Source organism: Electrona antarctica (genome assembly GCF_951216825.1).
Source record: "Electrona antarctica genome assembly, chromosome: 15".
In the NCBI taxonomy this organism is placed as follows: domain Eukaryota; kingdom Metazoa; phylum Chordata; class Actinopteri; order Myctophiformes; family Myctophidae; genus Electrona; species Electrona antarctica.
Genome location: NC_136796.1, coordinates 17,845,652 through 17,868,589, shown reverse-complemented (window position 1 = coordinate 17,868,589; position 22,938 = coordinate 17,845,652). Strand labels below are relative to the sequence as shown.

At 45.7% G+C, this 22,938-nt stretch overlaps 1 protein-coding gene across 10 annotated transcripts in view; it reads left to right on the top strand.

Annotated features, from left to right (window-relative positions):
* arid1ab (AT-rich interactive domain 1Ab) overlaps nt 1-22,938 on the top strand; it is an 88,633-nt gene that overhangs the window by 58,608 nt on the left and 7,087 nt on the right. For 3 of the 10 annotated variants that reach the window (XM_079522638.1, XM_079522636.1, XM_079522632.1), the window contains exons 6-21: nt 95-184; nt 755-928; nt 2,634-2,940; nt 4,578-4,726; nt 5,754-5,860; nt 7,179-7,388; nt 7,534-7,741; nt 12,322-12,454; nt 12,877-13,052; nt 15,785-15,926; nt 17,187-17,303; nt 18,532-18,628; nt 19,514-19,826; nt 20,322-20,608; nt 21,052-21,292; nt 22,591-22,721. In XM_079522638.1, coding sequence (XP_079378764.1) covers nt 95-184; nt 755-928; nt 2,634-2,940; nt 4,578-4,726; nt 5,754-5,860; nt 7,179-7,388; nt 7,534-7,741; nt 12,322-12,454; nt 12,877-13,052; nt 15,785-15,926; nt 17,187-17,303; nt 18,532-18,628; nt 19,514-19,826; nt 20,322-20,608; nt 21,052-21,292; nt 22,591-22,721 — 2,882 coding nt within the window. The remainder of the gene's footprint in view (nt 1-94; nt 185-754; nt 929-2,633; nt 2,941-4,577; nt 4,727-5,753; nt 5,861-7,178; nt 7,389-7,533; nt 7,742-12,321; nt 12,455-12,876; nt 13,053-15,784; nt 15,927-17,186; nt 17,304-18,531; nt 18,629-19,513; nt 19,827-20,321; nt 20,609-21,051; nt 21,293-22,590; nt 22,722-22,938) is intronic. The other 7 variants (XM_079522640.1, XM_079522637.1, XM_079522641.1 and 4 more) reach the window with 4 other exon arrangements.

Sequence of the window (22,938 nt, the reverse complement as noted above, 5' to 3'; positions counted from 1 at the left end):
TTTAGTGACAGGCATAATCGGAATGGCATTGAATCAGGTTTGGAATCTGTTCTTGACGGATAATGACAACTCCCTGGTGTGTAATCATCCGCAGGTGTCCAGATGCCTCCCAGGCCGCCCAGCGTCCAATCAGACGGCGTCATGCACTCGTCCATGAACCAATCAGCCATGGGTCAGGAAAGGGGTGAGTACTCTCCCAGAGTGCACCCAGACATACACGTCAAGAGGCGCAAGAAAGCGCGTGGAGCAGGCGTCTCTTCCTGGTTTTTAAACAGCTGGTGGATGGAGATGACGCTTGCGGGCGGCTTCAACTTGCAGCGTGGGCATAACGGAGTTATAACGGAGTACTTCTATATTGCAATATTGGTACTTTTACTTAAAAATGTGAGTACTTTTTACACCACTGTTGGAAAGTGCGGTTGACAAAGTTCAACTCTCCCAGGTGTGGGTGAGTGACCTTCCCTTCCAGGCAGCTACTTTCAAGCAGACGTTGGTTCTTATTCAAATATCTATTCAGATATTCAAAAAAGTAAAGAGGACAGGGCACTTGGTTATCTTGTCTTTTTGGCCTTGATATGAACTGTAGCGTTCCTATTCTGGGAGGGGAACGTTCACCGAAATCATCCCATTTCCAGCATTTTAAATGATGTGCTGTCCCGCCTTTATGTGGTTCAAACCGCCGATGCAGTCTTCTTTCATACTTGAGACTTTACAAGTACGCGTGTCTAATTGCTGTGTCCTCCGGTCCCCTCAGTGTACATGCGGAACCCCCAGATGCCACCTTATGGGTCCCCGGGTCAGCCTGGCTCCGCCTTATCTCCACGCCAGTCTTCGGGAGGCCAGATGCATGCTGGGATGGGTCCCTACCCTCAGAACAACTCCATGCAGGGCAACTACGGCCCCCAAGGGGCACAGTACGGCCCGCAAGGTGAGAGAAGGGAATCATGGTGTAGAGAGGGAAAACCGCTCACTGCTGGCCTGCTGGGGAAGTTACTCGGGAAGACTAATAACGTTATTATTAGGATTAGGACGATATTGACTTTTTCTTTTGCAGATATCCAATGTCCCGATATTGTCCAACTTCTAATTTCCGATACCAATGTCAATCGATAACGATATATGTGCATCAAGTCGGTAACAATGGAAGTTGGAGATCCATGCCCCCCACCTGTCTGTCTGTGTCCCTTTTATGCTTACATACAGATAGAGACTTTTAAAGTTACGATGGTCACATCATCTTTTGGCAATTTTGCTTCCGGTTCATTTGGGGTGAATTTCGGGGTTTTCATAAAGATAAGATCATTTCTCTCCCCAATTTTGTCGTTTTGTCAACGTATTCTTCCCCACACACTTGTCACTGTGGTTGTATCCCTGCCATGAGGAGCCCCCAGCAGGAGGACGTAGAGCCTCCGTCCTACTCCTCCCGCTCAACACTCCCCACTGACGGGTGCCGCCCCCAGCCCGTATAGAATCACGTGCAGTGACAATTATCCCTCCCCCGCCTGGCTTCCCCCTCCGAACATGGGCTCATTGTGTTCGCACAGACGCTCGACAAAGCCGGATTCGAACCCCCAGCCTGTGCGGTGGGGAAAGTAGTAATATTACAGTAATATATCCCTTTCGTTTATTATAACACTGGAGTTGAAAAACACAAAACATCACCATAAAATAACCAGACGTTTGTAGTGTGCTCCGCTCTGCTCTCGTCGTCGATGTACGAAATTATACAAATGTATTTCTGCCTTTGAATGAATTAACAGATGTTGTTCTGTGACGGTGGCAAGAGTTTCGCTGCTAGCCCAGATTCAGAGTGGGCTTTGAAGATAGCTTTTTTCCCCTTCTCTTTATGTATATTTATGAAAGAGTTTCACTTTGATGTCGAAGTCGAGGGGTGAGCGTTGCAGGCTTTGAAGACAGTCAGCGCTAATAGTCGTCGGAGCCAAACAACATGGCGGTACCAGACAAAACCCAGCCTCACGAGGATGCTTGTCAGAATAGGAAGTGCGCACTGTAGGTAAATTTAGAGCCGGAGTGCTGAAGTGGTGGTGTTGTAGCGACTGTGACATTACTTAGTTTACTTTCTTTCTACAAATTCCAAATTGAGTTTGAGAAACAAAAATAGGCTGATGATAATGCAGACCCGCTATGATTTGATTCATCTGCCACTTTTAAACAGAATATGTGATTTAAGTGAGATTTGATGTTTCCCAACATCGTTTTATGTGTCACAATCTACTGTTTTGATCACTTTCACGTCTTTTTTGTAAACCTGAAAATGCCAATAAACAAATTGTTAGAAAAAAAAAGATAATATAGTAGTTGAGGCATTACATTTTGTTTGACTCGGTTACAGATGTGTGAATGAAAATGTTATATTCATTTGACAATTTTGGCCAAAGTTTTACTTTTTTTTGTAAATTGACTACGTTTGATGCAGTAATGGCCTTTTTCCTTGAGGTATTAAAAGGGACTTAGAGGTCTTTAAAGTATAACTTAACTGTCATCTGGGGACCCCCCTACAATCATGTGGGACCGAACCACAGGTTGAGAACCACTGAGCTAAGGCCTGGAAACACGTCGGGAAGAAGCCCTGGTCTTAAACTGTGTCTCCGTATCTCTACCTTGCCCTGCAGGTTACCCCAGGCAGCCGGGCTACAGCGGCATGCCCAACGCCAACTACAGCGGCGGGCCGGGCATGGCGGGCCCCATGAACCCCGGGATGCCTGGTCAGGGCGGGGGCGGGGCTCCATACGGGGGCATGCCCCCCGGCAGGATGGGCCCCGGGCAGATGGCCCCGCGGCCCTTCGGCCCCGGCATGGGACCCAACATGGCGGGCATGCCGCCGCAGGTGGCGTCGGGCATGTGCCCGCCTCCGGGCATGAACCGGAAAGAAGGAGGCCCCCCCATGCACCACGGACCCTCCAACTCCATACACACCAGGTGGGTTGCCCCGCCCGGCGCTTGTGTAAAGCACTGGTTTTCAACTCTCTTCATATCAAGCTCCATTATTTATTCTGCATTTGAGCCACAGACCACCATTTGATGAGATTCAGTCTCTCTTACTCAAACTATTTTGTTGTCGTTGGATAAGATTTTGTCCACAATTCCACACTGTATTGATGTTGGTACCATAGGAGAGATAACAGGCAAACGTTGGATCAAAACAATTATTCTACATTCTCTAATTGTGTAGACTTATTGTAAATTAAGTAATATAGATGTTTAACAATACTTGAGAGTGTAAAATGCACCCTTAAAGGCCCCCCCTCATCCCTACTGGACGCATGACGTCACCTCACGGACCCGCTAGACTCCATAACAGCATCGGTAGGCCCCAAACCTCATTGATTTCTGGGTGTCGATAACTTTGGAACCGGGTCTGTTTAGGATGCCCCCCCATCTCTGCTGAGCAGCCAGCCAGCTCTGTCAGGGTCTCAACGAGACACTGGGGAGCTGTTACGCGTCAAGGGTCATTCACCCACGGTCGCTCACAGAGCGAAGTTAAGACTCTCTGGAGTCTGGACAGTTCTCCTTTCGCTCGCACGTGCGTGCGTGTGCGTGTGTGTGTCTGAAAAATGCTGGTCTGCCTCGTGTAGGCAGGCTGCGTCATGGTCTGTTTTGTCGCCCGAACGCGCAACACATTACTGACTGGGGGATATTGAAAGCGTAAAACTAGAGAGAGGGAGAGATGTGTTATAGAAGAGCGATAGAGAGAAAAACAAGCTCTTTAGACGAGTGACTCACATGGATTTGGAAGCCAAGCTTGTGCTTGGCAGTGTGTGGAAACGGATAGGACTCATCCTCCCTGTGTGGAATTTTTAAACTGTGTGGCCAGTGAACAGAACACGACAGAAGCCTTTAAAAATGGCAAAAAACGAAATGGGGAGAAAATGGAAACAAATTTCCACACACCTCCGGTTTTCTGTTTTTAATGCTAACACAAATGTATATCTCCGGTTTGTTGAACCTAGTTGTGTGTTGTGGGCATTGGGGCATTTTGTGAAAATAGCACTACGCTGCCACACATCGTGGCCTTGTAGATCAGCTGTGTTCGGTGAAGACATTTACAGTAGTGTATCGTGAAAACAGGAGTGGGGGGGGGCTAGTGTAAAGCCAGGTGGGAATCCAGTCATCTAAGTATAGGGTTTAAGTGGCTAATCACTCATCATATCGGATATTGGCCAACATGTCAATATGGTGCTTCCCTAGTATAATGTACTATCTAGGGCAGGGTTTCTCAAACCTTTTCATTTCATGGCCACGGAACCCCTTCACGGAACCCCTTCACCATAGCTTAGTTTTTATTTTGTTTTTATTTAGTTTTTGTCAGTGAAAAAAGGTAGCCGCCGAACATCTTTCGTCATTGTTTTAGACGACAACATCAACATTGCTTACTATCAATAATGTAGCTGGGGACCCCCTCGCGGACCCCGCCGTCCAGACCCCACTTTGACCCCACCACTGTACTAGGGATGCGCAATATTGACATTTTCGAGTGATATTGTGAATGTTCCATATGGATGTTGCCCTATCGTCACTGTGATGATGATGGTTGGTTTGTTTTGTGCTGTGTCCAGGCCGCCGGGCTACCCCAACATGTCCCATGGGATGGGAGGAGGCTCTCCGTACGGGCCGGGCATGAACAGCATGCAGGGCATGATGAACCAGGGATCACCCGGGCCCGGACCCTTCCCTATGGGAGCTAACATACCAAATAACACCCAAGGTGAGTTGCAGCACAACCAGCCTAGTGGCTCTGTGGTTGGAGTGTCCGCCCTGAGACTGGCATGTCGGGGTTCGATCCTCTGCCGAGGAAAATGAGATCCAATGCCTCCCTGTGACATGCTAGCGTCCTGTCCAGGGAGTGTACTTGCACATCATGTCCAGGGAGTGTACTTGCACATCATGTCCAGGGGGTGTACTTGCACATCATGTCCAGGGGGTGTACTTGTACATCAAGCTGCCTCACGCTACAGAAACAGGAGATGGGCTCCTGCCCTATGGACCTCATGCCACAGCAAGACTTAGTTACAGCGCCCGTTATGGAGCTAACATACCAAATACATATGGCCTCATAAGTGCATGCTGCTCATTTAGTTTCAGTTGAGGTGTACCGATGTGACGTTGTGCACAAAACTCAGACTCCACCTTAGCCTGTAGCACTTGCCCTAGCCTCAACCCTCAACAACCTTGCAGGTGTCTGCAATGGATAAATTATGTATCTAAAATGTAGCATTTTGTATAGACATAGCATTATATACTGTATTCTTATAGTTTCATTGCACAGTTATTCTGTTCTTAATTTAGTTATGATCCTTGATGACTATTTCTATGCATTTGATGTATTACCATGTGGTGTTCTTGCTTACTGTAAGAGCGTCTGCTACAGTTGGGTGCCATCGATATTGTCCCTCCTCATTTGACCCATTTAGGCCTGACCTCAAAATTAAAAAAAAATCCTTCTAAATCCTCCAGTTTTTTTAAATAAATATTTTCACGATTTTTCAAAAATAGCAGACCTACAAGCTCGGGCGCGCTATGAGCTTGTAGATCTGCTATTTTTCAATAGCTAAATTATAACATAATGTTTAAAACACCAAAAGGGGTTCCCGCCCAAAATGGGTTAACTGTCCTTTTGCGCAGATCACGCAAACCTCAGCCAAAAAGGACAATATCGATGGCCTCCAACTGTACATGCCTAAATTGTGCACGTTTAACCCCCGCCTCTCTTTGCTCTCTACCTTCTCTGGCAGGCATGGCCCCCAGTCCAGAGTTCATGGACAAGATGGCCCCCGCACAGAAGATGAACAACAAGGTGGAACCTCCCAAACCTGAATCCAAACCCGTACCGCCAAAAAAGGTACAGTGAAAAAAACGTAGGAACTTGTTTGAAGGGTTGATATTTTGCCTTTGGTCCCAGGTTTTTGAACTCTAGTACAATGGTTCTCAAAGTGGGGTCCAGGGACCTTCGTGGTTCCTCGAGGGCGTTCCAAATGGACTCTTCCATGTCCGTAACTTTGATAGCGTACATGGAACCATTTGTAATCTCTCAGAGTTATGGTCGTCCTTAAAGTTATCTTTCCGAGAAGTTGGCATTTCCGCTTCCTTGTTCCAGAGTCAGTATCTCATAGCTGCATTCGATTGGCTCGGCAGCAGATTTGAACCGGGAACAACACAACACCTTCACATGTGTTTTCCCGTTCAAATCTGCTGCTGAACCAATCAAAATGGAGCTATGAGAAAGTTGATGCCGGAACAGGAAATGGGGAATCCACCTACCTGGAAAAGATGCAACTACCGGCATGCACAGAGCCTATAGAGCGTCGCAGTCCCGCCCCCTTTCATGACGACGTCAGGCCCAGGAAATAGTTCCCAATGCATTTTTCCCATAGACATTTCAAAACGTATTTATTTAAAGACCTTATAAGCGTCGTACAAAGCCAACTCTTGTCGTGACAAATAATGACAACAAACACAATATTTTGGACCAAAAAATAATTACAAAGAAGAAAAACAACAAAGAAAGTGTTGTAACCTGCCGTTTTCTTCTTCTTTCTAATTATTTGTTCAGCCTAATTATTTGTTCAACCCGAAAAATTGTGTTTGTGTCTTTGTCTTTGTCCGCGGCGTAAACGTCTTTAAATAAATAAATGAACGGGGATTTATTTTCCGGGTCTCTCGAGGGGGCGGGCGGGACTGCGATGCTCTATTGGAAGACCTTTATTGGTTGATTATTGTCCAAAGACAGTTACACAGCAGTTAAAACCGGATTACCGAGCACAAGAAAGTACCATCCTGCCATACAAAGCCAAAGCACAGTAATTATGTTATGTTTTTGGACACACCAACTTATTTCTGAATCTCAAAGGTCAAAGTAGCCTTCATGATTTTGGGGGATAAACAAATTACCTCAAGAACATATTTACAATTAGTGTAATATCACTTATTTGCTGATATCTCATTTGGCTGACCAGTTGAAACACTTTTAAAACCCAATATCGGCCAATTATAATTATTTTATTCGTAGTTACTGTACCATGGCTTTGTAGGCCAGTATACTGTAGATAACAGCGTTGATGGAAAGACATCAGTCAGTTTGAGAACCGCTGCTCTAATCCCCCCTCCCCTCCCCTCCCCTCACCTCCCCTCCCCTCCCCTCCCCCCCCCTCCCCCGGCAGAAGTCGAGCTCGTCCACCACCACCAACGAGAAGATCACGCGGCTGTACGAGCTGGGTCCGGAGCCGGAGAGGAAGATGTGGGTGGACCGCTACCTGTCCTTTGCCGAGGACAAGGCCATGGGCATGACCAACCTGCCGGCCGTGGGCCGCAAGCCCCTCGACCTCTACAGGCTCTACGTGTCCGTCAAAGAGATCGGCGGCCTCACGCAGGTCTGTGGGTGCTGTGTGTAGGGGAAAAAAATTATAATAATCATTTTGCGTCATGGTGTGAATTTGTGTACGCTTTTGTGCGACTGTGGGTGGCAAATACATAGTATTTCATCCTCCCTTCCCTTCCTGGTGTCCTCCCCACCAGGTGAATAAGAACAAGAAGTGGAGAGAGCTGTCCACCAACCTGAATGTGGGCACGTCCAGCAGCGCCGCCAGCTCCCTAAAGAAACAGTACATCCAGTGTCTGTACGCCTTCGAGTGCAAAATCGAACGGGGCGAGGACCCGCCCGCCGACTTCTTCAACACGGACGCCAACAAGAAGAGCCAGCCCAAGGTCCAGCCTCCAAGCCCAGGTGAGCGTCAAAGTGGTTTTATTTTTATTATGTTTTTATTTGTGCTTAACTGCTCAATGACTGGCCGCGTGTGTATGTCTCTATGTATGGATGTTTGTCTGTTAGGAGTACGAACAGCTGCAATATACCTTCAACTGGCACTGTTGAGCAGCCTTCAAGTAGCACTGTTGAGCAGCCTTCTAGTAGCACTGTTGAGCAGCCTTCAAGTAGCACTGTTGAGCAGCCTTCAAGTAGCACTGTTGAGCAGCCTTCTAGTAGCACTGTTGAGCAGCCTTCAAGTAGCACTGTTGAGCAGCCTAAACGGCCATTCACACTGAGCACTATAACTGCAGCCAGCCAGCGGTGTTGTTGAGCAGCCTGCACCACTCAGTTCACACGGGTGTGATTATTATATATTTTTTTGCTGCCAGTGCATTTCTGCCTTACATTAGAGCACTGGTTTCCAACCCCTGGGTCAGACACATTTTTATGGGTCCCTTTATTTTATTTTTTTGACATTATTATTATTATTATTATTATGTCAAAACATTTTCAGAAAAGCAAAACTCAATGATTTTTCAAATTAATGTCATGAATAAATAAAGGAAAAATCTAAAGTCCCATGAATTAGAAAACGAATGTTTAGGAAGTAGTGAAAATAGTCGATCTACAAACAAAGTGTGAGACATTGCATTTCCGGGGGTCCAAAAAAAACGTTGAGAACCCCTGCCTTACACATCCAATTCGAACAGAATGAATAAAGTATATATTTCACCGTTTTGGTCCATGTCTGTCTCCCATGGGTGCTGCCGCGTGCTCCCCGCGCCTTTCATCAACCTCCCCCGCGCTCCCTCTCTCCCTGCCCCATATAATGTGCCTATAAACCTGCGTATTTTATCGTATCCTATTAATTGTGATGTTAAAAGGCAATCTCCCGTCGCCGGTTTGTCATCTTCATGTACAGTATGAGCTGCCATCCCCCGTAAATCACAGCTGTTTTGGCTCGTGGGCGCCACATTTAGCAATAAATCAGCAGGTCTCCCAACATGTGGGCCGCGGCCCGCTGGTGGGCCCTGTCAATATTGAAGGTGGTCCCCCAGATTATTGGCAAAACACTAGTCGGTAGTCACACAAGTCATGGTATTTTATTTATTTAATTTTCTTTTAAGGGAACTTCACCCAATAAGATGTATTTTTGAGTGGTGCAACCACTCCAAGGAACAGCAATGTCCCTATGGGACTATGCTGCAACAGAGTGCTGCACTGTTGCCTGCTAATGAGAGAGAGAGAGAGAGGGGCAGGGGGAGAGGGGAGTTGCACCACTCAGTTCACACAGGTGTGATTTTTTTCCTATCAACTCACCCCATGAAGCCTTGAATTCATGGAGATGTTCTTGTTTTTGTTTATACCAATATTTGACTAATAGTAAGTTAATAGGGGGCCAATCTTAACCAGAGCAAAACCACATTTAAAACATTGTCGTTGAACCTGGAGTATGCTCATCAGTGTGTGAGTTGCAACACTGGGGGAGTTGTTTTGGAGTTTGATGCATTTCGAGCTTGTGGATCTGCTACTTTTGGTACTTTTTAATCCTGAAAAGCAACAGTTTTAGGACAGTTGTGGTGAGGTTTCTACCCGACAGAGACGACACACATCAGTGTTGTTGGATCAAGAGGCAGACATTCAACGCAACACCGCCGGGCCACAAGTTTGTTGTCGTCGTCGTGTCAGCTGGGAGTGTGTCAGTGTGTCAGAGGTGGGGGAGGAGAGGGGGGGGGGGGAGATTCCTGAGGGGCTGGTTATGACTCTCCTCCGGAGGGGATGTTTGTTTTGGAGCGTCATATCACCGGCTGCTTGGCTTTGATGCCAGCAAGCAGCCTGCAGGTCTCGTGCTCTGGCCTCAGACCCAGATTCTCTGATAGGGATACGGGGGGGGGGGGGGGGTCATCTGAGGAAGGGTTAGGCTTGGTTTACGTCGTAATAACCAAGCTTCCTGAGTAGGCCTGTCACAGTTATTACATAATCGTCTAATCGCAGATATTTGAGATAATCGCAATTATTTTTGCATAATCGTCAAAAACAACTGCAGAAAGTAAACTTGTGAAGCATTGTAAGCTTGTAGATCAGCTATTTCTGCAATTCTTTCAAGTATAAAATTATTATTATTATTACGAAGCCTTAAAGGCAATCTGAAATACATTTTTGATTCATATAAAAGTTCCAATGTTCAAAGCATAGGCTTAAAGGTAGAGCGGCCGCCGGAAGGTTCCTCCTAGTTGGATCCCGGGCTCCCCCAGAGTTAGTGCTGTTGTGTCCTTGAGCAAGACTCTGAACCCCTATTGCTCCCGATGTGCAGGTTGGTGCCTTGCATGGTTTCCTGTCCTCTGCCGTCGGTGTATTATGTGTGTGCGATTGGGTGAATGTAAAGCATATTTTAAGGCACCTTGGATAATTGAGCTATATAATGCACCATTTAACGATACTTGTTTCTCTTATTAATTGCAGGCGGTCCATGTGGAAAATGTTTGGGAAAATATATATTTGTCAAATGTATGTACAAATATTGTCTACTTCCGGAGCATGACATCCACCGCAAGCACGTTTTAGTCTAACTTTTATTTTATGACAATATATGTAGCCATAGTTCCTGTCATCATAGCTTAGCTTATTTTTTATTAGTGTGGTTGCTGTACGCAACACACTATTGTTCTAGGTCCTTTTTCGTTAACCTTTTTTGTTCATTGAGTTCAATGGATGTTTTTTTGTAACCATAAAAAAATCTGTCCCTTTCTGATTGGACAACACAACATGTCCAATCAGACAGGAGTGACTTCAAATATGATGTCAATATGTAATATAAATGGCAAGACAGAATTAATCAAGAACAGAACTTTCTAGTATAAACCCATGAATTACAGGTGTGCAAATGCCTTCCCACATGAAAAAGAATTAGCACAAGAAGAAATACATGACAAGAACACTAATTTCCCAGAATTGCACCTAAAACTTCATAGTTTTTGTGTGTGTGTGGGTGTGGGGGGGTGTGTGGGTGTGGATGGGTTGGTGGGTGGATGGTTGGATGTGGCTGGTGTGTGATGTGTGGCCCTGGGCTACAAACATACGGCAACGCTCCCTGGAGATTAGAGCTGAGCCAGGAAATGATGGATGTGCAGGAAGAGAGGCCTGTGTGTGTGTGTGTGTGTGTGTGTGTGTGTGTGTGTGTGTGCGTGCGCTCCATCCTCCCCCCTCTCTCTCTTCATCTGTATTTGAGGGAAATCCCTGCCCAAAGGGAGTAGGATGGGGGGGAGTGTGTGTGTGTGTGTGTGCGTGAGACTGTGTGTGTGACTGTGTGCGTGCACCGAGAGTGGGTGATGTGAGAAGATGTGAATAAGTGTGACCTTGCGGTGACCCCCCGGCAGCGTGTGTGTGCCAGTTTTTAATGAATGGAACTGGTGAGTCATGTGAACCCGCTGCTGTGTGTCACGTTGCCGTGGCAACCTGGTGGCGTCGCTAACGTGCTAATAGTAGTGACTGACTACCTCCTGAGTCCCAGGTTAAAGGATGAGGCACACACACACCAAATCTCTCTCTCTCTCTCTCTCTCTCTCTCTCTCTCTCTCTCTCTCTCTCTCTAATCCTGTCACAGCCCAGGATGTTTAGAGATCATTGTCTTCCCAGTGACTCTAGAGCTGGTGGTGGGGGTATGGGCGAGGGGTGGAGAGGTGGTGTGGGGTAAGAGGAATTGGGTGGGGTGAGGGTGGAGGGGTGTCAGTTTGGCATGCTGAGCGTTGAGCTGAAGGATTCCACGCTGGCTGGCTGTGCTGCTGAAAAGCTGAGCCAGACGCGCACACACAGACACACACACACACACACACACAACTGTGCTCAGCGCGCTGGAATGTCTTAATGTTTTTTTTCTTTTCTTTTCTTTTTTTTTTGGGAATGCCAAAAAGGCAGCGTGGGTTTATTCCAAGAGACTGGGTTGGAAAGCTTGCATGTCCAAAACCGATCCTTTTCTTTTTGTTTTTTAACATGAAATAGTGAAAAAAATTGAGATCTGAGGTTTCTTCCCGACAGCAGCGAGCCCTCGGTGGTGTTCAGGGCCTATCCAACTCCATGGCCATCTCGCCTCTGTGTGAACTCTACGTTTTGTCCTTTCCGTGCGCTCCCCTGGAGTGTGGGAAAACACTCTGTGTTGCATTTTTTTTCGTAGCTGTCGGGAGGAAACCTTGTATGTCCCAAAAACCTTTTCAGGCAATGTGTTTAGTATTCATAAAAGCCACACATACACACTTCAAAATGTAAAAAAAGAAAAAAGCATCATGACACAATGTGTCGTGACACAATGTGTCGTGATGCTTTGAGCTTGTAAATCTTTTTTTCCTGCTTTTTATGACAAAGTACGGCATTCACTTACAGTTTAACGCACACAAAAAACAAACATAAAATGCTCTAATATGGAGAGTTGGAGTTACAAGGTTTTTGCCAGACAGATGATTCTTTGAACGATGGATTTTGTTTTCTCTTCTTTTTTCCATCTGTCCTTTTATTCTCCCGCCCATGGTTTCTAAATGTTGTGTGTGTGTGTTCTCATTCTCCAGCCGGTTCGGGGTCCCTCCAAGGCCCCCAGACTCCTCAGTCCACCAGTAGCTCCATGGCCGAGGGGGGAGACCTGAAGCCCCCCACCCCGGCCTCCACGCCTCTCAGCCAGATGCCCCCCATGCCCGGCGCCAGGTACCACCCCCACAATAACCATAATATAGACATGGTGTTGAAGTCCAGCATGTGTGTTATGTTCCAATACTTTCAAGATAACAAAATAAATAAAATCCAAAAATAGCAGATGTATAAGCTTGCATTGAGCTTGTATATCTCCTAATTTTGAATAGCCAACTCTAAAATCTAAAATGGCACAGATGCATTCCCGCTTTGAATGAGTCAAGAATAATGATGATAGTCACATAGTTATTATTCAACATGCCCTATAATAATAATGTTTAGAATCCCAAAATCATGGATACTAGCAATTATAAAGATTTAAACACAACAAAATGAGAAAGAACATGATTACTGTAAATGGAACCACCTGTTACAGGTCAAGTGTTGATTGACGGTTACAATGTAACCAATGCGTGTCGTGTGTTGTGGCGGTCTAGGAGTAATGTGAGTCTGCAGGACCCCTTCGCGGACGGCGGAGACCCCGCGTTCCCCCGGAGGAACGCCATGACCCCCAACTCCCAGGGCTTTCAGCCCGGGATGGGCGGTCCCGACATGATGGGCCGCATGGGGCCCTACGAGCCCAGCAAGGACCCCTTCGGTGGCATGAGGAAGGGTGAGCAAAAAAAACAATACGATGAATAAGCCAAAAAAAAAGATTCTGTGGGCTGTGTCATCGATTCTGCTGTCAAGCATTACAAACTAGAAAAAGTGCCCCTCGGGGCACAGGTCTCCACCAGGCCAGGTCAGGTTGTGGCCTCCTGGTGGTGCTATAATAGGCCAATGTGAAAAGGGTGCCATTTCTTCTTACACCTTGGATGGAAAATGGATCATTTGAGGCATTTTGTTCCAAAAATGTGTTTTGCAAAAATCAACCTGTTGGTGGCGCTATAACAGGCCAATGTGAAAAGGGTGGGATATATTCCTCAGCCTAGTAGGACAGTCCGCGAAAGATTTCACGTAAATTGCATGCTGCGTTCATGATTTGAGGCTTTTTGTTCAAAACGGGCCAATCCTGCAAACTTTGAAAGCCAATGTTAGCAAATTAGGATGGAATCTGAAATATCGGACAGATCCGTCTTGAACACCTGACTATAGAGATATTGTGTAGCGATTTGCGGGATTTTTGGAAAGAATCTGGAGGAGTAATATCAAATAATGTGTTTTACAAATGTCGGCCTCCTGGTGGTGCTATAACAGGCCGTTCTGGACAATTTGGGGCAGAGGTTCATCGGTGGCATCCAGGGAGTGTGTGTGCAAAATGTGGCATCGACCGGGTTAACGGTGCAGGAGATTAGCTGGTAACAGACGGATGGACACACACGGACGGAGTGCAAAACATACTCTCTCCCCACGCCTTCAGCCTGGTGGAGACAAAAATCACACTGGAGACAAAAATCACACAAAAATCACAGTGATTGGCCGAAGAATCATTCGGCCAATCACTTTTCTGCCCTCACTTTTATCTTCAATATGTACTGGGCTCAGCCAATCAAATCATCGCTTTGGGTTGATCAACCAATCATCAGCCAATGTTTGTGTTCACACAAACACTCAAAGCTGGGCATAGGAGGGGCTATCTGAAATGGTCGATTTGTACTTCCGTCCGGTTCACAGACCGAGTTTATGCTGTCTTCTTCTTCTGCCTTTCCGAGTTTCCGTGCATTCTGTTGGGCACCGGCCCCAGATCGCCGTCTATGGTAACGGGAGGGAATGTGTTAAAGGAACCAATGGCTATCCTGGTGGGTGCTGCTTCCACGTAGCCAGACTACCTTGAAATCAGAGCTCAGGGCTATAAGGACGGGACATGTCAGACGGAATTTGATCAGAGCCAATCAGAGGAAGAACAAGGACATGGTGGAGGAACAACTCTGTACTAGAAGAACAGTCGTGTACCCTCCAATGGCCTCCATAGATGGATTACTCAATGGACACTACACGCTTTCTACTGCCATATGTTTGTAACCTTACAGTATATGATTATTTGGTTTTGGTTTCATGGCATTGTAGCAGCAATAACAAAGAAATCTGTAATATAATAAGAATAGCAACAGTAGTAGGAAGAAGATAAAGAACAATATCAAAGTATGTATATTAATCATATCACGTTGTGAGGTGCTGTGTGCGTTATATCCATATGTACTGTGTAAGTTAACAGTTAACTTTTCAGTTCAAATTCTAAAGTGTGTGTGTGTGTGTGTGTGTGTGTGTGTGTGTGTGTGTGTGTGTGTGTGTGTGTGTGTGTGTGTGTGTGTGTGTGTGTGTGTGTGTGTGTGTGTGTGTGTGTGTGTGTGTGTGTGTGTGTGTGTGTGTGTGTGTGTGTGTGTGTGTGTGTTTTTTCTATTGGAAGTTGGCTGTGCTTTTGATTCAAGTTTAGAGGAAGCTTTCCTTACTAAACAAGTAAAATATCAACCATTAGTGCAGGCCATTATACAACTGGGCTATACGTGTCAGCTCATTGTTTTTATATTTGGCAGCCTGGGCAATGTCCACAGGCTAGTGGTCAGAGGCTTGAGGGTTATGGGGTTGTCCAAGTGTGAAGCAAAGCAGCTTGCAACATACTGTTCAATCTCCTCCATTATAGGCAGTCTGTCTATTTGGAGGAGAAGGTGCTTTTTGTACCGATGATTTACTTTCGTTGTTGGTAATATGACAGACTGAAGTGACCAATGTTGGCTGTGAATAAGTTCATGTGTTGCCTATATTCTGTACATGTAGGGCTTGTTTGGACTCAAGCATTGAGACACATGATGTTTTGAGTGTGTGTGATATCAAAAGCAAAATATTTGTGCCCTTGATAATGTATTTTATAAATGTGGACTCAAATAAAGTGCGTGCGTGCGTGCGTGCGTGCGTGCGTTGAATGTGTAAATCAAACTTTCCATCTCCTTTTTGTGTTTCACTTTTTGTTTGAATGCCCTGCTTGATCATACTACAGCATCACACGAAAGCATCCAAAGTAACAGGTTCAATCCTGGTCTCTAAACTACCTCCCCCTGGCCAGCTGGGGCGCCTGATGGAGGGGAATGGAACTGGTCGGAATAACGTGTTCCTTCCACGCGCTACGTCCAACCGGGGAAACTCCCCCCTGTCAGGTGGAAAGAAGCAGCTTGGACAGCTTTGACACTGGGTGAAAAAATGGGTTGCAAAATCGTGGGATACTTTTTGATGCTTTTGAATCTGAATCCTGAAAAACGTAACAGTTTTGGACATGCAAGGTTTCCACCCAACAGAGACGATAGCAGTTTGCCATGTCTGCTAGTCTCCAATGCCAAATTAGAGATTGACAAATGCTAATATTGTCCTTTTTTGTCATTTCTCTCTTGCTTTATTTTTTCCCTTCTAAAGCCGGGGAGCAGTTCATGTCTCCAGGCCCGGGTCCCAACAGCGGGATGGGGGAGCAGTACACCAGAGGGCCGCCGGGCCCCATGGCCACCATGCAGCTGGGTCAGAGACCGCAGTACCCCTACGGACCCGGATACGACCGCAGGTAACGAGTCGACCACGGTGTCCCCATGTAGGACTGTTGTAGTGATTACCTTTAGTGATTACCTTTAACTCATTTACTGCAGACTCTGTGCAGAGAATATTTAAACGAAACAGCCCAGACTGCCAGAATTGCCGTCTGTGTTTTTACTCGCCTTTAATACCCTGAAGACCTGAGGCCCATTCTACAAATGCCTTCTGAGTCGCTAGTGCTTGAACTTGTTTGTGCCAAGGACCCCTAAATGATATGCCTTTGGCTGTTTACCCCCATCTGAAGATGTTTCCTGCCAGGGACCCCCAGAAGCGAAGATTTGTTTAAAAAAATTAAATTCAAGACTGTTAAAAACTAGCAGATGTACAAGCTTGCAAGCGGTGAGCTTGTATATCTGCTATATCTGTAATGCTGCGTTCACACTGGCAGATGCCAAAGATACAAAGCTACGCAGCCTATTTGTAGCTTTGCATCTTTGTAGCTGAAGTTGAAACTAGCTCAACCTTTTGGTATCTGTAGCTTTTGCAGTGGCTACAAATGTTTGTATCTTCATGTCACTGGCTTCCACTGAAAATTAATGGTAGACTGTATCTTTGCATCTGCCCACTTGAACGCAGCATAAGAGTTTTTGTGAAAAACGTATAGCTAAAAAAAAGAAAAATCTAAAATGACAGATGGTTTAAAGTTGAATGGGTTTATACCAGAGATCTCAGAATGTATGGTCTTGTTTGTTTGTAGGCTATTCTGCTTTCTTTCTGCCACACTCGTGCCACTGTGAATGGCCAAATTTGGCGAAAACAGCTGATCTCGATAGATGGACCTTTATTGATTCCGTGGGGGAAATTGAGTTGCCCGAAACAGCAGGACAGCAGTTAAAGTACAGATACGGGGTAAAAGAGGTGCTGTGTAGGATAGAGCTAAGAGTAGTTAGTTGCACAATATCCAGTAGTCAGAAAGAAGAAACGGAAAATAGCTATAGTATATGGCAGTTTACAGCACTGAGCAGTAACCTGCACTATGCAGAGAACAAATGCATCCAATCACCCCGCTGGGGTTATAGACTCCTGGGGGACTATCATGCCAAAATATGTCCCGGGTCGACCATGACGTCTGGCCTCACTATTGTGTGTGTGTGTGTGTGTGTGTGTGTGTGTGTGTGTGTGTGTGTGTGTGTGTGTGTGTGTGTGTGTGTGTGTGTGTGTGTGTGTGTGTGTGTGTGTGTGTGTGCGTGTGTGTGCGTGTGCGTGTGCGTGCGCGCGCGCGTGCGTCCAGCAGAGCGGAGCCCGGCATGGGCCCTGAAGGCACCATGGGCCCCGGGGCCCCCCAGGCCCACCCCTCTGGGGCCGAACCGGGGATGTACTCGCCGGGCCGCCCGCCTCAGCAGCAACGGTCAGAAACCACCGTTTACATCTCACTGTAAAACAACGCATGTCTTTTCAGTAGTTTTAATGAATTGAATAAATCCCTATTGAATAAAGTTATTATTAAAAGGGTGCCCAATTGATAACACATGCCCCTCTGTTTTCATTTGGTTTCACTCCATGATTCAGTCTGAATGCACTGTTTTCTGAGATGGAGGTATGGCCAAAGTTGTACTCTTTGGCGATTGGTTCATGACGGATCACCCCCATTGGGCTGGTTAGACTTTCAACCAAGAAAACCCCGCCTCACGTTGGGATCTCCATATATGGGAATAAAATGGACACAGACAGATCTCCATACATATATTTCAATGGGGGCACGGACGAACAGATGGAGATATGTCCATATATGGGCATAAAAGGGACAAAGACATTCAGAGAGATCTCCATATACGGGCATTAATTTCGACATGGACAGACAGATGAAGAGATCTCATATACGGGCATTAGATGTGACACTGACATCAGTGTGATGCTATACTGTAGTCTGTGTATAACAGACATGCAGAACAGAACAGTGTAGGCGTCTAGCAGACACTCTCACCCAGAGTGACTTCACAAGTGCGAGATTAGAATAAACAGAGTGAGAATGGGCTCTGAAAAGAGCCCAGGGTAAGTAAGCACACACATAGACGGTGAGAAGCAGTTAGTCATTCTCAACCTTTTTTGAGGGCCAGTGCTTGGCTTTTGAAATTACGTCATGTGGCAGTGAAATCTCTGGACTTTTAATGTTAAACAAACATTGACGACGTGAGACGTCATGTGGCCAACATACTGTAAATACATCTTGTGACTGGTTTTGTTTAATTATACAGTCAGTCAGTATACAATAAACGCACTGCATTCATGTCTCGTAACGTATAGTGACACTTTCCATTCACGTCACACAAGTGTGATTTTTTTTTTCTCCCAGGACCCCCAGTTTAATATGCATTAGACCACAGACCCCCATTTCATACCATGTTTTATCTCCGGGTACCCCAATCTACACCGACAATCCCTCAATGATAATTTAAGTGTGCACATTTGGGTTCCATTTGTACACTCTCAGAGTTACAGACCCGTTAAGCATTCACATTTGGAACCCCAGGTGGTCCCGGGGCCTCAAAGAAACTAAGATACCAGTCTTTATATTAACCGTTCAACGCCTAAAAGGAGAGATGTATGACTGTTGTTGTTTCTTTGCTGTTCCATAGGCATGACTCCTATGGCAACCAGTATCCTGGCCAAGGAGCTCCACCTGGTGGCCAGTACCCCAACCAGCAGCCAGGAATGTACCCCCAGCAACAACCGGTGAGAGAACATTTTGTACACTGTTGGCGTTCTCCTCTCCCACAAGCTGCACAGCCAGCCAGACCCCCTGCCATTGATTTGGACGCGTTTCACTGGTTTTTCTAAATGGCATTCCAAATTCCCAAAACGTGGATGATAGCCGTTGATTGCTGCATCATTAGTCTGGCTTTGATCCCTTCGTATCATTATGGTTGATTATGTAATGATGATTAAAGCCAGATCGATGCATCAGCCAGACCATTAATTCAGCTATTATGCAGGCGATTGTTTTTTTTGCACTTTCAACCCGATGTCCTTATTTTGGGCATGTCATCATAGAACATTTCCAAAATAATAATTATAAGAATAATAAAATAATAATAAGTTGTATTGGAAATGTCACTGTATTTTTTTACGACTGGCTTTGTTAGTTTACGTGTCTGTCTGTCTGTGCCAAAAAAATGAGCATGGTTGCTACGGTCACCCAGTTCACACGGGTGTGATTTCATTACGTCAGACATTACGTCAGACCACAGCTGATCAGTCTATATAAGACCTTACACCACTCAGTTCACACGGGTGTGATTTTTAATAAATGCGTAAAATGTAATTGTGTCCAGTCTTTGTGGTTCAATACGTTAATACAATATAACTTATACAATTGGGGTTAAATGTTAAAGGCCTACTATTTGTCACATACATTGCTGTATGTGAGATTTGATTTTCCTGTTCCTCTATTGAGACATTTAGATCGTGTCAAAGCTCACCTAGACACAGGAGCTGTCACGAATGTTCAAGTGAAACATTTCAGATGACTTAAACTAAGTGGAATTTTATTCAAAAGACTGACTTAAACTAAATCAAAATCAACACCACACTGAATGGTTGTAATGTCTGTTCCCCCAGCAGAACTACAAGAGATCTGCAGACGGGGGCTACGGTCCCCCCGCCAAGCGCCACGAGGGGGACATGTACAACGTCCCCTACAGCGGCCAGCAGCAGCCGGGCGGACCCCAGACCTCCGGTCCCCAGGGGCCCCAGCAGGACATGTACAACCAGTACAACGCCTACCCCGGGGACCGGCGGGGGCCGCCACCGGGCCCACAGAACCAGTTCCCCTTTCCTTTCGGCCGGGACCGGGGGCCCCCTGGGGCCTCGGCGGGTCCCAACCCCCAGTCCCCCATGCCCCCACAGATGATGACCAGTCCCATGGCTTCAGGTAAGGGCCCGAGATAATCGCACTTTTCATTCGCTTAATCGTCTGAATGGTTATTCATTTGTCTCTATGAAATAATGTTGATAAAAAGTTTTTTCAAAGATAGAGGGAATAGCAGATCTACGTGTTGACAATGCAGTGATTTCATTGTATATTTAAGTTATTGGTCATACTGTATCTGCCCTGTGCAATTGTCGTTTAGAAAGCGTAAAGGTCAAACTGAATGTAATTTTTTGAGAGCCCCTCGGAGTCCCTCCGAGGTCTGGCTTTCAGAAATTATGTCACGTGGCAGCAAAGTCTATGGACTTTTAATGCTTGCTTTAAGGAGTGACGTCATGTGGCAGCCACAGTGGGCGCCCCTCACTTCACACGAGTGTGATTTATTTATATCCTTCAACATTCAAAACCAAAATCATGAATTCAATCGTTCAGCGAAATCATTTGGGCGACAATGAATCAACTATTAAAAATGTCATAATTTCCATTTTCCACCTTCAGGTCCCGACGGCCCCCAGGGCCCCATGTGGCAGAGCCGCAACGAGATGGGGGGCTACCCCGGCTACCCCAACCGCCAGGGGCCTCCCGGGCCGGGCCAGGGCCCCGGCGGCTACCACGGCATGAACCGCCCCGAGGAGATGATGCCGTCGGACCAGCGCATGCGCGAGGGTCCATGGCCGGGGCACGTGAACCAGCAGCAGCCCCCCTACGTTCCAGGATCCTCGGGACCACCCATGTCCCGACCGCTGCCTTCCAACTACCAGAACGCACAGAACCACATTCCACAGGTACACCCGGTTGTTTTAGTTTTTTAATTTAATAATAATAAAAAGGAAATTAGAAACAAAAACTAAGCGATACTCAACTGAAACTGTATTGTTTATTAAAATAATCATAGAGAAACTGAACTTAGTCTTTGTCAATATTTCAAACATAAGCCTAGTCTTTTGAATGGATATGAGATCTATCTTCCACTTTCTTTTGTTTTGCTGTGCTAGTTTTAACTGCGACTATATTCCAATGGTGGTATGTTTTACAATAGTATTTCTCCCTTTTAAATTGAGTTTGTAGGAAAAGAGATTTGGTACAGACAGGGAAAGAAACTACTTAGCCACCTCCAGTCTAATCTACTAAGTCTACAAGTGTTTAAGTGTCTAAAACCGAATTAAACCTTTAAAATTGAAAGCATGAAGTCACAGAAATTATACAAATAAAAGTGTAAACCTTGCAGGTATCGAGCCCAGCGCCCATGCCCAGGCCCATGGAGAACAGGTCTCCCAGTAAGTCTCCCTACATGCACCCGTCGGGCATCAAGATGCAGAAGGCCGGGCCGCCCGTGCCCGCCTCCCACATAGGCCACGCCCCCGTCCACCCGCCCCATATCCGGCGGGACGTCAGCTTCCCCCCTGGCTCGGTAGAGGCGTCGCAACCCCACCTCAAACCCCGACGGAGGCTCACCATGAAAGACATCGGTAATTGGGAAACTCTTATTTGTTTTGACCTTTTTCTAATACTTTATATTTTCTTCTACTCCACTATGTCTCAGAGGCAAACATTGCACTTTTAACTTTTTAACTACTTTTCGGCTTTCTAAGGAGCTGGTGAGAGATGAAGAGACCCCCGTTACTGAACAAACACTCCACAGCAATGACCACTATCACAATATAGAGCTTTTTATCTCCTTGAGAAAAAAACTTTGTTTTAACCCCAAAGCATCTCTCACAATGCCTTTAACTTTATGTATACAGTACTGCAGGGTTCCCCAATAGGCGGCCCGCGGAGCGCCCCCTTGTGGCCCCTGGAAGAATTTCAAAAAAATAAAAAAGGAAGAAAAAGTGTTTTGTTTTGTTTTGGGGGGGGTGTCCCAGATATAAATGGAATTAAATGGGGGTCAGTAGCCTATGCATGTCAAACTGGGCACCCCCTCAAGGACCACTGGTGGTCCCCGGACCACTGGTTGAGAACAATTTTTAATGAATTAATGAAAAAATTAAAATCCCAATTTTTCACGCGTGCGGACTCGGCCCCCAGCCTGGTTCCCTAGTCAAAATATGGCCCTTGAGGAAAATTAATTGGGGAACCCTGCAGTACTGCAACCCGGTGGCATTCCTTAACAGAATCACTCATCGAAACTCGACCACATTAAGTTAAAATAATACCTTTAACCCATTTAGGCCTGAGGCCGATTCTAAAAACGATTCTAAATCCTGACCTAAGGTTTCTGAAAAACTTCAAATATTTATATAGCAGCATAAAAAAAATTACATTTTTTAATACTGTACATACTGTACAGAACCCAAAAATGGGTTCCCGGCCTGAGGGGGTAAAACACCAAAAGGGGTTCCCGCCCAGAAGGGGTTAAAAAAGGTTGTGTAGGAAACAAGGTTAAAAAAGGGGATATTTACGTGCGAGCCATAGAAATTATTTGAGAGAATCGCAATACTTTTGTCATAATCATTTCCATGTTGAAAAATCTTCATACATGAAAAAAAGCTGAAATAGCAGATCTACAAGCTTACAATGCGTCACTTTAGGACGCGTTGCAAGCTTGTAGATTTCTGCTATTTTTCCTTTTTCTTTAAGTAATAAATTGTGAATATGTCAGTAATTTCTTACCAGGCAAAAGGAAAGGTTTTCTTTATTCATATGTTAGACGCCAAAAACACAATTTAAACATTAATCGCAATTATTTGTGTGACAATTAATCATCAACTTGAATTTGTAACCGTGACATTCATTCATTCATTCATTCATTCTTCTCTGTCCACAGGGACACCGGAGGCTTGGAGGGTGATGATGTCCCTAAAGTCGGGTCTACTGGCAGAAAGCACCTGGGCCCTGGACACCATTAATATTCTACTGTACGATGACAACAGCATCACCACCTTTAACCTCTGCCAGGTACGGCTTTTGAGCTTGTTGATCGGCTACGTTTGCTACTTTTGTTGTTTTGTGTGACACTATAGTAAATAAATCAATAATTCAGCTCTCTAAGTTACGGGGTAAAAAATTTGATGAGAGGTTTCTGCCCGAGATCCATGATCCTGGTTGCTAATGAAAGGTGAACTGTGTGTGTGTGTGTGTGTGCGTGTGTGTGTGCTCATGCGTGTGCGTGCAC